Below are 15,528 nucleotides of genomic sequence, written 5' to 3' on the forward strand. Positions count from 1 at the left end.
GTGTGGGCACAGTTGGAGATTGGGAGTAGGGAAAAGAAGTGTGGTGGAAATGGAAAAGAAAGGCACAGTGGAGGGAAATGAACGGAGAGGGACCTGAAAGAGGATAAGGTGTAGATTTGAGAGCAATGATAGAAGAAGCAGAACCTTATGGAGTTGGGACTTCAGTGTGAGGGCAATAGGGACAAAAAAAACTTTTCTGAAGAAAGGGGGTTATCCTATGAAAGAAACATATTCATTTATCTTCAGAGTGAATTAGAGGCAAGGAGTTATGAGATAAGTGACTTTTAAAAATAACTACTCGCTATAGCCACTGCTTACTTCCCTGTTCCAAGATGCCATTATCTCTTCTCTGGGCGACTGCAGTGGCTTCTTGCCTACTTTCTTGCTTCTACTTTTACCCTCTTTAGCCTAGTCTAAACATAGCAGCTCACAGTGATTCTGGTCAAACATGAATCAAAATAAAAAAGGATACATAGAAAGTATTTTTGAGTTGACAGATGCTTATTATCTGGATTGTGTTGATGGTTTCATAAGTGTATACTTATATCAGTGTATCAAATTGCACATTTTATGTACAGCTTATTGTATGTTAGTTTTGCCTTAAATTTGTTTAAACTTTAAAAATCAGGTGTCTCTTCTGTTTAAAACATTCCAGTCACTTTCCAATTAGAATAACAGCCTTCAAGACTGCATGGTCTCTACAGTCACTCAGTCTGTCCAGACACACTGGACCTCCCTCTGTTTGTTCCACAGGTACACCGGTATATACTCTCATTGTGTCCCCAACTTGAAATGCTCAGATATCCAAATGGCCCTGTTCTTCCTTCAGGTCTTTCCTCCATGAGGCCTTCTGTGATCAATCTAGATAAATCATCATCTCCTACTCTTATACTCTCCCCCCTTCCTTGTTTTATTTTTCTTCTTAGCATTTCTGAGTACATGGTATACATTTTCTTTTTCAACTGCCTCCCTCACTGGAATGTAAGCTGTTCAGTGGTAGGACTTTTGTTGTTGTGTTTACAACTATATTTCCAGTGCCAGGCACATAGTACCTAGTACATAGTACTGAGCACATAGTACCTTCAATAAAATTTTGTGGATGAACACATGAATATGGGTGGTGGTGATGATGGCCTATGTTAGGCTTTTTTTTTTAAAGAATATATTTTTGCTGTGCTGAGTCTTCATTGCTGCACAGGCTTTTCTTTAGTTGTGAGTGGGGGCTACTCTCTAGTTGCAGTGTGTGGTGGCTTCTCTTGTTGCAGAAGATGGGCTCTAAGGCATGCACAGGCTCAGTAGTTGTGGCTCCTGGACCCTAGAGCACAGGCTCAGTAGTAGTGGCACGTAGGCTTAGCTAGAACATGGCTTCGGAGCATGTGGGATCTTCCTGAACCAGAGGTTGAACCCGTGTCTCCTGCACTGGCAGGCAGATTCTTTACCACTGAGCCACCAGGGAAGCCTGGCCTATATTAGGGTTTTATCTCTGGAAATAGAAAGGAAGGGCTGTGTATGAAACATTTCAAAGAATAATAGGAGGAAGTGAATAAGGAGCTTGGGGGAAGCATTTCCTCCAGCTTGTTGGACTAAGGTGGCTACAGCAAAAGCAGGTAGAGCTGGCCAGAAGACTAGAATGGTGGGGTGGAGCACAGCAGGGGTCACAACCAGGGGCTGAGGTCACAGAGCTTTCTGGGTAGATGTATTCGATGGAACTATTGGAACGGATGAAAACTGAGCAGATGTAGATACAGGTAAAGCTGAAGTCTGAGCTCTGAAGAATGTTCACAGTCTTCAGTGGAAGAAGAAAAGTCAGTGGAGGAAAAAGATAAGCAGCAACTGTGAATGTCCAAAGATGTAGAATAATACAATATTATGGAAGGCAAAAGAAGAGATATTTCAAGAAAGAGTTGATGGTCAACAAAGTAAAACATGTCAGAGAAGTCTTGGATAATAGACACTGGATACTGGATATCTCTGAGATAGGGTCCATGTAGTGAAGCCAATTTACAGTGGATTAGAAGAATAAATACGGAGGAAATGGAGGCAATAGATATGGGCAGTAAAAGAGAAAAAGAAACATAATTTCTCTTGAAGAGTTGGGCAAAGACTTTGTCCGGACAGTAGAGACCTAAGACAGTTGGCAGTAGGAGGGACTAAGTTGATGAGGAAACTGATGATATAGGAGTGGGGACCACCTCAAGCATGGGATACTGCACCAACAGCAGGATGGAAGAGAAGATGCAGGAAAACAGGTTAGGAGTGTGGTCTCTCCCTGTGAAGCTGCAGATTTGAAGCCCTGAACACTTGAAGAGTTGGGCAGCCACATGCATGTGAGCTATGGTGAGATGGATTCAAGGAAGTCTGTATGAGAGGTGCAGATGCTGAAACCAGAGCCTCTTCTCAACATAAACCAACAGGAACCATCCTTCTCATAGAGTCAGGGAATCAGCAAGGTGGAGGCAAACAGAGAAACTCCTAGGACTGTGGCTGACAGAACTGGATGCCTTTTGTCCTTGGAGCAGAGCACTGAAATCTTTTTTTTTTTTTTTTGTAAATACCCAGAAGATGTATATATATATATATACACACACTACCAGGTTTGTGCCCATTCTCCTCTAAGGATCAGTTGGGCAATCTCTGGGTGGCAGAGCCATCTGTGCCGACCTCAAAAGGCAGGGTGTAGGATAAGGAGGTATAAAGGTCTGCACGATGTTACTTTTTCACTTGCATTGATTTATTCAAGAAGGATTTTATTCAGTCTGATTGGAGACACACTAGTGCCCATTGTCTCCTCAGAGGCCCACCCCTGGAGTGGCAAAAGAAAATGAAAGTGAAAGACGCTCAGTCGTGTCCAACTCTTTGCATGGAATTTTCCAGGCCAGAATGCTGGAGTGGGTAGCCTTTCCCTTCTCCAGGGGATCTTTCCAACCCAGGGATCTAACCGAGATCTCCCGCATTGCAAGCAGACTCTTTACCAGCTGAGCCACCAGGGAAGCCCCCAAGGGAGTGGGAAAAGGGACTGACAAAGTCCTAACCTGCCAGCCAGTCCTCTTCAGAGCCGTTGTTTAGTTCACTGTCTCCCTAGGCGCTTTGTTCGCATCCAGGGGAATCCAGCCCATGCTGTCTCTGAAGGGTTTGCCTGAACAGCAGAGGCTTCATGCCCTCTAGTAGCCCAAGCCCTTAACTGTGGATAAAAGATGCTTGGAGTTCTGTGAAGGCTTAGGGAAGGTGATATTATCTGTCTTCTTCACCAAGACAAAAACAGCTACTAAAGTGGCAGTACCTCCCCACCCCCAACCCTTTCAGAAGATTGTTGGCAGGGTGGGGGAAGAGCTGGATAAATGCATGATGAAGGTGGACAAGACTGGGTGAGGATGTCGCATGTTATTAATGCCCACTGCCTCCCTGCCCCATGGTTCCCTACCTCAGCCGTCACCTTGGGGCTTCTGAGAACACTGAGGTTTTGTATGGGGAGAAAGCCTACTCCCTTCTTCCTCTTCCTCATCTTCCTGCCCAGATGCCCAAATATCACTCCTGGTTCCCTCGAGAGAAAAGACCTCTTACCCTGCCCTAGGCGCCAGGCTGCCAGCCCATCTGCTAGGGAGAAAGGAGGGGCAGAGTTTTCCCCAGGAGATCCTGGACAATCAACTGGAAGATCCGTCCTCCCGGAGAGACGGGCTATTAGACTTAGAAGGCACTTCAGCTCCCAAGGGTCAGGCGGTCAGGAGCAGAGCACCTGAGTGGGCTGCGGTGGAAGGGCTGAGGACTGCCACAGCAGGGCAGGGTCCTCTGGCCACCATGTGTCTGAGGCAGGCCAAGCTGCTCATCGGGTGCCCACCCTCCGAGGGATGGTAAGAACATCCGCCTCCAGGCGCCCAGTCTCACCGGCTCAGAGGCGCCAGGATTCCCCCCCCAACCCCCGGAGCCGGGGCGGGCCGGGGAAGGTAATGTAATTCCGACCCAGCTAACCCGATTATGGCGGCCTGCACCGGGCCGGGTGGCGGCAGGGGCGGGTCTAAGGCTCAGGGGCCCGCAGGCCCGGGGTCCCATCCCGGGGAAGGATGCAGAGTTCACACGCTCCCAGCTCCTGGGTCCGCGGCCAGAGGTCACAAGGTCGCTGAGCGGCTTCGGTCTTTCCCCACCTCCCTTCTCTGACACGCTCCAGGCACAGTTTCCTGGGCTTGGGTGGGGTGAAGCAGCTATGCGAAATGTGGCGGTTAGGATCCTCCGAGGACGTCAGTGAGGTTCCAAGTGTCGCCTGTGGCGATTTCGTCCTCCTGCCTTTGGAGGCTGGGCGGGAGTGTGTGAGAACAGACTTCCTGGGCGAAGAGTCGGGGCGCAGAGTCCGCGTTGCTGGTTCCCTGTCGGGGGCAGAACGCCAGTCCCAAGTCCTCACCAACCTAAATTGGCTTGGGTACAACCACGGGTCCGCTTTACACCGATTTAAGGAAATCGAAATTCTAAGAAACATTGGACGCCCATTACTGGCGCTCCGGAGAGGAGCTGGGGCCCCTACGGGAGAGGCCGGGAGGAGCACCAGGATCACTGGCCCAGTGATTCCCCGCCCTAGCTCACCGGACACCCCGCCACACCTCCAACTGTCCTCTTCCCCAGCCTCCAACTCGCCGGCGCCGTTCCCCAGCCGCTTCCCATCGCAGCCAGAAAGCCACAACGAAATTTGGTCTTCGAGAGCACTTAGGCGGGGCCCACAACGAATCCGGGAGTCGTCAGGCTGGACCCATCGGGAGGCGAAGAGTAGGGGCTGTGGGAGGCGGCACCTGCAAGGAAGTTGGTGAGGCAGAGGAAACCCAGAGGCGGAGGCCAGTGAGGATGGAGTCCTTGCGCATCTCGGCTGACTCAGCGCGCAGCGGCCCGAGCTCTGGCCCCTCCCGTGCAAGTTCATAACACACTCGCCACCTTCCCCCCTCCAACACCCTCACCACTCCCGCCGGCCAGTCTTGCCCGCGCTTGGAGCAAACAGGCGTCTCTTCCCCTTTAACGGGCCCGGCCCCGCCCCTGCCCTACCCCCAGCCCCCACTGCCCACCCAAGACTGATCTGTCAGTCACTGCCCCAGCCCAAGTCAGCCAACCCTCTCCACCCCGGACTCGGGCAGAGGCCCTGGCAGTCCAGCGTCCATCCGCGCTTCAGAGTCAGGAAGGGCGCTCCTGGGGCCCCAGTCGGTCGCGCTCCCCGGGATGCGAGTCCCTGCGCCAACACCCGGCAGAGGCCGGCACGCGCTGGGTTACTCCCAGTACATAGGGATGAAGATGTCCTGGGCGTCCCGGCGCCTCTCTGCGGCCAGCCCGGCAGGTCCCTGAAGCCACCGCCCTAAACGCTCCGCTGCTGGGCTCCCAAAGCTGTTTGGGGGCCCCTCTCTAACCGCCAAACCTCCTGAGGTCCTCTTTGACCCGGACCCATGGAACCGGGGGTGCTGGCCTCGCACAACCTCCCGCACCACGAGCCAATCAGCTTCGGCATCGATCAGATCCTGAGCTGCCCGGAACCCCCCGGGAGCGGCCTAGGCCCGGGTCGCGCGGGCCAGGGCCATGGAGAGAGTGCGGCGTTCTCGGGTGGATTTCATGGAGCCTCAAGCTACGGCCCCGCGGCCTCGCTGGCCCCGGTACCAGGCAGCTCTGGTGTTGGCCCGGGCGGCGTGATCCGCGTCCCGGCGCATCGTCCTTTGCCAGTGCAGCCGCCCGCGGGAGGCGCACCTGCAGTTCCTGGACCTTCGGGCTTGGGCGGCGCCGGGGGCCTAGCGGGACTCACCTTCCCTTGGATGGACAGCGGCCGCCGCTATGCCAAGGACCGGCTCACGGGTGAGGTTGCCCGATCCCTCCAGTGTCATGCCCCACACTGACCCCATTTTCTCATCTTTGATCCTTCTGCTCCAACTCAAGGTCCCTTTCGTACCCTTCGCCCCTAATCCCAGGGGTTCCTCCCTCAACTTGTATCTCTTGGTCCCGCTGCTGAGAGGCGCTGGGGAGGTAGCTGCCGTCGATGCCCGCGCTCTCCTCCGCAGTTCATTGTCCGCACGGCGGGGAGGGCAGAGTGAAGTTACAGGGGACATATCTCCCTCACCCAAGCGGGAGGGCCATTTCCGAGGCCCCCTTTTTTGTGTATTAGACTCTACCGGTGCGGAGTCGAGGCTGGGGAGGTAGGGACCTGGCGCGGGAGCTCTGCGGCCTCGGCAGCCGCGCTCTCTTCTGTGACACCTCGGGCCGCCCCCAAAACCTAGCCTTGCTCTTTCTTCCTCCCTGTAGCGGCGCTCTCGCCCTTCTCCGGGACGCGTCGTATAGGTCACCCCTACCAAAATCGGACCCCCCCAAAGCGGAAGAAGCCGCGCACATCCTTCTCCCGCTCGCAGGTGCTGGAGCTGGAGCGGCGCTTCCTGCGCCAGAAGTACCTGGCCTCGGCCGAGAGGGCGGCGCTGGCCAAGGCCCTGCGCATGACCGACGCGCAGGTCAAGACGTGGTTCCAGAACCGGCGCACCAAGTGGCGGTGAGGCGCGGGGCGGGTGAAGGACCGGGCTGGGCCGAGTGGCGGTGAGGCGCGGGGCGGGCTGGGGCTGGCCTCGCTGACCCCGCGTCTCCGCCCGCCCAGGCGCCAGACGGCCGAGGAGCGCGAGGCGGAGCGGCACCGCGCGGGCCGACTGCTTCTGCACCTGCAGCAGGACGCGCTGCCTCGGCCGCTGCGGCCGCCGCTGCCCCCGGACCCGCTCTGCCTGCACAACTCGTCGCTCTTCGCGCTGCAGAACCTGCAGCCCTGGGCCGAGGACAACAAGGTGGCTTCCGTGTCCGGGCTTGCTTCAGTGGTGTGAGCGACGCCTGCCCGACCGACCGACCGAGCGCTCTTTTCCGGACCGAGGCGCCTCGTGGAGCCCCGGAGCTGGGGCCTAGGAGCGCATGGCCGCCCACGCCGTGGTTCTGTAGCAGTGGAGCGTGTGAGGAGGAGCTGGCTTTGAGGCTATCGTCGAGGGCTCCTCGGCCACCGAGGGCTCCTCGGCCACCGCCGGTTCGCAGGCCAACGTTTCACAATTGCCCCGAGCGCTTAAATGCGACCTTTCCCGCCATTTCCCACACACTTGTCGCACAGCGGCTGGAACCGAGGGGCTGAGGGGGCGGGACCTGCAGTTTGATAGCCAATGAGGTGCGGGGAGGAGAGCGGGCTGGCGTATGGCTGCCCTCTTGAGGAACTCCGCATTCTTCCGCGGGTGGGTTGCAACCAGAGTTCCGTCCGGCCCAAGCTGTTCACAGGCCTGGCTGGGATTCGGCAGCTGCAGCCTGCCGGGTCTGTACCAAAAGTGTGAAGGAAGGAAAGAAGGAAGACGCCAATGACAGGGGAGTGATGGAGGAGGTGCTGGAGGGCGAGTCTGACTGTGACAGGAACCAGAGGGTTATCCATGCTGGGCATGTCATTCTTCAACTGTAAAATAATCGCTAAGGACTTTGAGCCCTATATTGTGTGTGTGTTTAACCTGCTGACTGCGTCCTCCGTCTTGAGCCTCCCAAGTGAGTGGTGGGCGAGATACACTTGATGAAAGAGAAAATCTAAGAACACTAATCAGGCTCTGGTGTCTCTCAGGGACAGAGAGGGAAGCAATGGACAAAGTTAATGGGCCCAGGGGAGTTAGAGTGAGCAGAATCTGGCAAATAATAGGAAGTGATAGACTTAAAAATAATCAAAGATAATTCCTAGGTTGGAAATGTAAAGGATCAAGAAATCAATGGTGCTGTGGATGATGAAAGGGAAATTGGGAAGACAAGACCAAGATTAACTCTGCAGGCAAAACTAAATGCTAAACCTAGAGAGAAGGATCCCCTAGAGTAGGAAATGGCAACCACTCCAGTATTCTTGCCTGGATAATTCCATGGACAGAGGCACCTGGTAGGCTACAGTCTATGGGGTCACAGAGAGTCGGACACGACTGAGCGACTGAGCAAGCACACAGGGAGAGAATACATTCTGGAAAAATGCCTTTCGGGGGAGGTCAGTTGACATCCACATAGAGGAGGAAATAGATGGAATGATGAAAGCAGACCGCATCTCCAAGGGAGGGAACTCTGAGCAGAAAAGCAGAGTTCTAAGGATTAAATGTTTTATCAATTTCTATAAACACATTTATAATGTGTAAGATGATTGAGGATATCAAAGTTAATAGTCTAAGGAGAAAAAAGAGAAAGGAGTACCCAGTTGGTAAAAGCATGATGTTCCTGAAGTTGTTAGAACTTATGGGTGGGCCAGGGGCTGCTGGGAAGCTTGTTGCTGGAAAGTTAAGGGTTTGGGTACAGATCCAATATCCTTTAAGTTTAAGAAGAAGCAAGATCTAAGTTGTATGAGAACAAAGGGGACGATTTTGTCTTATTCTTATAGCACCCCCATTCTTCCTCCCCTGCAGTCAGGAGCAGTTGATAGAGTGAGGTAAGCTTTAGGCAGGGTCAGAGGCCAACTGTAGTCAAACTGCTTGTTTTCCATGTTAGTGACACTAAGGTCAGTCATAGCACAAAGGCTTGACCAGAGGTGGGAACCAGGCAAGAGGATATCACTGTTGAAGTTCACCCTGATTCTTTTATATTGTGTCATCTTTAACTCATAGATACTGTAAATGCTACTGCAGAACCAAACTCAAATTTGGTATCATATAAACAACTTTTATAGACCAAAAGGGAGCACAAGGATGGGTTTGGCATAAGTTGGGGGTATGGAGGGCATGTCAGTTCCTCTTCAATAAATAGAAGAAAGCTAAGGAATTGGTCCTACCCTGTATAGACTGGGGCTTAACCAATTTGCTCCACTCCCAGCTCCATTTCTTGGGACTCAGGTTCCAGTATTTACATTTGACCCTTGGGCTTCTAAATCTGGATGGCTGCCTAGGTGCTAGCCTGAGGGAAGATCTCATGTGATGAGATGAATTCAACTTCACCCCAGAGGCAGGTCACTGCAGGACACAGGCATTTTCAAGTTCTTGGGTGGAGGAAGATTCACTCCTGGTCGAGGAATCTGTCATTTCTTCCCTCAGCTGGTTCAGGAAGTCTCTGCTCTCACTAGGGGGTAAGTTACTCAGGAAGTATGGAGGAGCCAATTCCACCAGCCTGACAGAGACATTCATAGTTAGGTGATTTCTGTATCCTCTTTCATAATGCATACTGTTGAACTTTTTACTACCCCTTCCACAAACCCTGTCTCCTCAAATCATGTTACCACAAACCACTAAGACCCTCTCACTCCCCTCCATCCCTGCCCCTGCCACCCCACCCCCCAACCCCACTTAGCTTCGGTAAGTCCCCAGCTATAATTTTGGCCCCAGGAAGAGGAATGGACAGTGTAGGAGGGGTGTCAGGGAACTCACATCTGTGGCTGAATTTCAGAAACAATGGAAAGGCAGTTGTCTTTGGAAATGGAGAAACTGTGGTAAAGCACCCACAGTGGGGGTCTGGCAGGAGCCCTGCGGCTTCTGTAGCAGCAGTGTGGGGAGAGCTGGGCCACATGCTTATGGGTGAGAAGCAGGTAATTTCCAGTTCCATCTGTGTCTCGGGCCACCTCATTGAAAGACAAAGATATTGAAGGAATAAGTGAGAGTGAAGTGTCAGTCAGTAGAAGAAAGAAAGGGGGGTTGAGAAAGAATTATTAGCAAGGGTAGTGAGAGTATTAAAAGTAAGGCATACCTCTAGGTGTTATAGCCCTACCATATGACCATAATATATGGCATTTCCATAGCCCCTTGTACCTCGAAACATCAAAGGAAAAGTTTCTCCTGGTTCTAAAGAGTCCTTTGAATGGCCACCTGGGTCCCAATTTCAGAGGTGGCATACCTTAACCTTTGTTCCTTCTACTTTCTGTTCCTTTTATGATCCTTACTCCAACTCTTTCCCCTAACCTTAAGGAAGTATCCTGACACCAGCGCTTTCTGAAGGTCTCTGCGATTCTGCTCAGATCCAAAGGCTGGTTGAGACAAGGGAAGTTCAATCCGTTGCATCAGTTCTAGGAGTTCTCCCCGAAGTTTACGGGCTTGGCACAATGCTGCCCAGTTTAGACCCCGGGCCTGGCACCAAGCCTTGTCTGCTCCACCTAGGAATAGAAAGGGACCAGCTATAGCTAGAGTCCTTGAGACCCCTAAAAGAACCCAACTTTCGGTCAAAGGGCTTCCTTTTCCTGGGACTAGAGATCTGTCAGCTGGCTGCACACTTTCTCTCTTTGGAAAATCTGGGATTCTGTGAGAGGATGCAGAGTGGAGCACTCACTCTGTATAAAGGCTTCATACACTTGGATCAGAGAGCTGTGATCACCATCCACGTGTTCTAGCGCTCGACGCAGGGCAGCTTCTTCTGCACAGAGTGGAGGACGAGTAAACCCAGGGGCAGCTGGAGGCAGAAGAGAGGAAGTTCATTTTGGGGCATGAGAACAGATAGCAGTACACTGAAAAAGGCAGCAACGTCACTCTGGGCACTTTATTCAAAAGACTTTTAGATACTATTCACTTTATTGGACACTGAAGATAAATAGATGAAAAACAGTTTCTGCCCTCAAGGAACTTAGAGTCTAGTGGGAGAGACCAACATGTAAGATGGGTGTGCAGGCCAATATTTGAAGTTTGAGAATTAGTTGAGTGGAGAAGGGCAGAGGGAGTATTCTAGACGTGGGAATAGCATGTTTGGAGAACTTCGAGCACCTGGGACAGAGGGAACGATTTGTGTGGCAGGGTGGCAGGAGATAAAGCTGAAGGAAAGTATGGGCAAGGCTGTGCAAATGAATTTACATTCTGTTTGGAAGGTAGAGAATAACTGATGAAGAAGAGTTTTTAAGAGAATCCACATGTTTGGAAGAAGTTCACATGACTAGTTAGGCGGCTACTCAAGGAATCCAGCTGAGCATCGATGAGGAGCTACATTGGCATTAACTCTGAGTATGAAGAAGAACAGGTAAAAAATTTTTTTAAATTAGGAGATAAAAATGAAAAAAAAAAAAATCCTGGAGAAAGGTTAGTCTAGAATGATGATAGAGCTGCAGAAGTGATGGTACGATTTTTTGGTGGTGGTGGTGAGGGAGCAGATTTAAAAAGGGCTCAGCTCAACAACAACAGAAGTACTCGAGTTCAGTTCTGGGTTGAAGTTTTGTGGACCATTCTGATAGGAATGACCATCAGGAGTTAGATATATAAATCCAAGATTCAGAAGAATGATATTGTAGCGTTTCAGACCATGAATGTGAATGAACTTGCTCAGAGAGTTCAGGGAATGAGAAGACAAAAGGGGCAAAGGTAGAATCCTGAGGTTCAACTTACTTTGAGCAAGCAGAGGAGGAAGCAGAGGAGGAAGAACTCAAGTGGGAGACTAAGGGATGGCAATGGAGGGACAGTGAGAACCACCAGGAGCAGATCACAGAGGCTTAGGGAGGGCGCAACGTTAAAGGCGGAGTGGTTGCCATTCTCAAGTGTCTAAGGAAAGTCATGAACAGGGCTCAAAAGTGCTCGCTGGATTAGGTCTCCAGGAGGCCACTGGTGAGCAGAGGTGTCACTCTTCTGCTGGGGTGGGCCTGAAGCTGGAATGCAGTGGGCGAGGAATACCCTGCATTGAGCAGGATAGAGATTATTCTGAATAATGAAGGGATTACAGGGTTGAGCAAGACAGGTACAGTTTCAGTAAAAACAGGTAGGAGAGACTTGTTGCAGGACAAGAAGTAACAGACAGGAGAGGGATAAGTGATGAAGCCTAACTCTTTCGGCACAGTGAGGGCTGGGAACTAGAGCCAAGCGGAATGGGCTAGCTTAAGGAGCACCATGACACCAAAGGGAAGGCTTGGAGTTGTCATAAGAGCCAGAAAGAGAAGTGATTTATACCAGTGAGCATGGCAGCCAGGGTGAGCATCTCATCCACACAGTCAAACTCGCACGAGGCCAGCAGGGCTTTGGCCAGCTCAGGGGCCAGGGGGAACTCTGATAGGATAACTCCCAGGTCAGACAGGTCCCCGTCATCATCCAGGGCAGCCAGATAGTCTAAGTCTTCCAGAGCCTGCATCAGTGCTTCTGGAGCTGGAGAGGGAACAAGGCTGAGAGGACAGGGGATCTCAGAACCTGGAGAGCAGCAGGACGTGGGCAGGAGGGGGGCTCACCAGGCCGGTCCAGGAAGTGGCACCTCCCTGGCTCTGCGATCTGTCTCCTCTTCAGTAGCAACATCAGGGGGCTCAGATTCTCCGCCCACACTCTGGGCTGGGGCAGGCAGGGAGCCTCTACTTCTAGGAAGGACTTAGGATACAGGCAGAGGCAGGATCCTGAGGGGAGAAAGATCTGGGAAAGAAGACCACTGTAGATTTCTCAGGGCCTCTGGGTCGTGACTCTTCTCGTGTTTGATCCTACTGAGGGCAAGAGCTCTTACCTGGTGGGATCCCTGCTGCCCGTAGTCGTCTTGCCTCTGCCTGACACTTGCTGACTGGTCTCAACACTTGAGATTCTGCTCGGATCTGAGGACTGTAAACCTGTCACCACCCCCAACCAAGGCCAAGACAGGTGAGAGTGGGCTATTTCTATCTTTAGCCTGTGTCCCCTCACTTGTCTTTCACTCACACTTCGAAGCTCCAGTCCTGAGTCAATGACATGTCGGATGGAAGGGAGGGAAAAGGAGAAGTCGGCCAGCCAGTGAGTGACCACAACCTTCCGGGCACCCGACTCTGTGTCCTCGTACACAGCCTGGACAGCTCGTCCACAGCCTGGGTGAAGGGGCAGCACCCGTGGTGGAGGCCCCTGGTTTCCCAAGGACCCTACCTTCCTGGACAAGGACTCACAGCACAGGGAAATTTCCTGAAGAGAGAGGTGGGGTGTTAGGGTGATTCTCACCTTTGTGGGTCAGAGACCCCTTTGAAAAACTGACGAAAGCTATGGACCTTCACTCTGAAAAAGTGCACATACTCATATAAAGTTGGGGTGGTATAATTTCAGGAACTTGCTGAACTGCAAATCTCTACATTGTATGGAATCAAAAAGTTTTTATCCCCAAACCCTGGAGTTTTTCCTCAAGACCCCAACAGAGAGTAAGTACTAGAACTCCAATGTTCCCAATAAGCATTGCTCCCGTTCTCCTCTGGGACAGGAAGGGGCAGACATCTGACATGAATACCTCCTTTTGCATCCCGTTTTTTTACCTCCTCACTGGGCAGGTACACTAGCACATCTCCTGGAGCCTCCTTCCGACACAATTCAAGCACAGCCTGGCAGGCAGCTTCCACTCGATCAGTAGGGAAAGAGTCTCTATAGACAGGAGTGGGACACCTGCCAGTCTCTCTGGGTACACACACAGTAGGAGGGTTGCCCCAGAAGTCTTGGAGCTTAGGTTCAAGGGTTGGGTCAGTAACTACAACCACTCTGAGGTCCCCTGGAAGGCTTCCCAGCCTGGCATCTCGCAGGAGTCCCTGGAGCAAATCTGAGGCCACTGACCGCTCCTGAGCCTCATCCAGGACCAGCACACCCTGGGCTCCAGTGCCCCGGGTCGAGGCCATCTCCTGCAGAAGCAGCCTGTCCCAGCAGAACCTGTTGACATTGGCAGTGGGCAGAGGAGTCAGTGTGGACACCGACCAGCCCCAGAAGTCCAGAGGAGCTTCTCCCCAGGGGGCCTAGGCTCTGACAGTAAAGGTCAGAAAAAGATCCTGTGACTGACTTTTGTGACCTATTGGTGACACTGTTCATAAGCTGTACTCCAGTTAGGAAAGTGAGACTTTCAAGATGACGGTGAAGTTGAATGTCTGAGGTTGCTGGCTAGGGTTAAATGGCTGAATTCAGAAGTTGCATCATGCATGATGTAAAGGGTGAGCTAAGCTGAGGGAGGGTACGGTGAGATGTCAGAAGGCCGGGTTTGTTTCTATGGGGTGAGTGGAAGGAGATTTGAGTCGGGCCTGCAAGGGGCCACACCTTAGCAGAGTGTCTGGCCCAGTGCAGTCTTCTTGGGGGATGCTGTATCCAACCTCATGACCCAGGGTCAGGTCCATTTCATCAGCAACTCGCACGGCCAAGCTCAGGGCTGCTAGAGGATAAGGCTGAGTCACAGTTACCCAACCCTTCTGGAAACCTCTGGCCAGCACAAACTCTGCACACCACTGTGGGATCTGGGGTAAGCATAGGAAAGGACCACCTGTCAGCGAGACACAGAACTCTGAAGTGCTGGAGGAGCTGTTGCCAGTTTAATCTCTCCTTATTTGAGGAGTTCTCCGGTACTTCACTGCCTGTCTCCTTTTGACCACCTCCCCTATTATTCCACACAGCAACCCCCACCCCATTCCCAGCCTTGTCCCAGGAGGAGCCAGTTCCCTACCCCCTCCCTTTGTCAGAATTTCCTTCCCCACCCCGACCCCCACCTGGGTGCTCTTGCCACAACCAGGCTCTCCAGACACCAGTACCACTCCACTGGGGCTACTCTCCAATTGCTCCAAGAAGATAAAGCGAGCAGCCCAGACAGGCAAGGATCGGCGCTGCTCAAGTAGTTCGTAGTAGCGGGAAGAGAAGGGGAGCCCGTCAAAGGGGTTCACAGCCAGTTCAGACTCCCCAGGGTTTGGGCCAGACTCTTCTTCCAACCTGAGAAGCTGAGAGGCCATGGTGACTGTCTAGCAGGACCTACAGGAGGCAGGGCAGTCATCAAGGCCTCGTATTTGGTGACTGACACCATCTTCCCACCTCAGCCCTGATCCCTAACCTGTACCCTCAGGTGATAATGCACTGGGGTCCATCCTTCCCAGTACTTCTTGTCTGCCGGGAAACAGGGAAGAGTTGAGTCTCCAAGTAAGGGACTATCAGAAGTGGACTATTGGGACTTCCCTGGCAGTCCAGTAGTTAAGAACCCAACTTCCAATGCAGGGGACGTGGGTTCGATCCTTGGTTGGGGACGTAAGACCCTGCCTGTGGCAGGGAACAAAGCCCAGCCACCGCGACTAAGACCCAACACAGCCAAAAAGAAAGGAAGAAAGACCTGGTCACCCGTGGGAAGGTCCCTTGGGGAGAGAATGAAGAGCAGGAGTGGGGTCAGGAATTGGGGAGCAGGGACACAAGGATCCTGGATTCAAACCTTTGCCTGCAGCTCTGAGACGCGTTGGAATGGCAGCCAGTTCCAGACCCACCCAGCAAGTCACCACAAACCCAGACCTGCTGTGAGGTACAAAGGTCAATTCCGGATCCACCCTGGGGCACTGCTCAGACGCGGTCCTAGAGACTGTTCTGGGGTGGGGCCACGTGCTCCACCTTCTTTAACCTAGTTAGGAGCCTATGGAAAACAGGCTCCAGCCGCCACACTGGGCATGCGTGAATCCTACAGACCGTGTTCTGTGCTCATTAGTGAAAGGTATCCTGGGACCTGCAGTTCTGCAGCTGTCTCCTCACATGCCTGGGCTGAATTCTGAGGCCGGGGCCCAGTTGCTGCTGGGCATGCAGCTTAGTTATACTTCCTTAGTATCACTCATCTCTTGACATGAGGAGGTGATTGCAGACAGTTCCATTCTGACCGACCCTCCACAAACCCACAAGGAGGCCCTCATTCCTGATCCCCGCAACCAAGGGA

General features: G+C 52.5%; 2 protein-coding genes across 3 annotated transcripts; one reads left to right on the top strand and one right to left on the bottom strand.

Moving 5' to 3' along the window:
- The first annotated feature begins 4,284 nt into the window (after positions 1–4,284).
- On the top strand, positions 4,285–7,068 carry TLX2 (T cell leukemia homeobox 2). Its single transcript, XM_043918450.1, has 3 exons — positions 4,285–5,814; positions 6,259–6,496; positions 6,599–7,068. Exons 1-3 carry the CDS (start codon positions 5,415–5,417, stop codon positions 6,813–6,815), a joined length of 855 nt encoding a protein of 284 aa, XP_043774385.1. The 5' UTR covers positions 4,285–5,414; the 3' UTR covers positions 6,816–7,068.
- Positions 7,069–8,625: 1,557 nt separating this feature from the next.
- Positions 8,626–15,522, bottom strand: DQX1 (DEAQ-box RNA dependent ATPase 1). Of its 2 annotated transcripts, XM_043918465.1 has the most exons (12): positions 15,040–15,521; positions 14,336–14,591; positions 13,893–14,086; positions 13,130–13,514; positions 12,555–12,788; positions 12,367–12,466; positions 12,104–12,262; positions 11,832–12,023; positions 10,237–10,356; positions 9,873–10,063; positions 9,345–9,535; positions 8,626–9,087 (listed from the first exon to the last, which is right to left on the bottom strand). In XM_043918465.1, exons 2-12 carry the CDS (start codon positions 14,570–14,572, stop codon positions 8,931–8,933), a joined length of 2,160 nt encoding a protein of 719 aa, XP_043774400.1. In that variant the 5' UTR covers positions 14,573–14,591; positions 15,040–15,521; the 3' UTR covers positions 8,626–8,930. The 2 variants fall into 2 exon arrangements, with proteins under 2 accessions (XP_043774400.1, XP_043774401.1); XM_043918466.1 differs by having other exon boundaries at positions 14,336–15,522.
- Positions 15,523–15,528: the final 6 nt, after the last annotated feature.

The sequence above is a fragment of the Cervus elaphus genome, chromosome 11 (assembly GCF_910594005.1).
Source record: "Cervus elaphus chromosome 11, mCerEla1.1, whole genome shotgun sequence".
NCBI classification, from domain to species: Eukaryota; Metazoa; Chordata; class Mammalia; order Artiodactyla; family Cervidae; genus Cervus; species Cervus elaphus.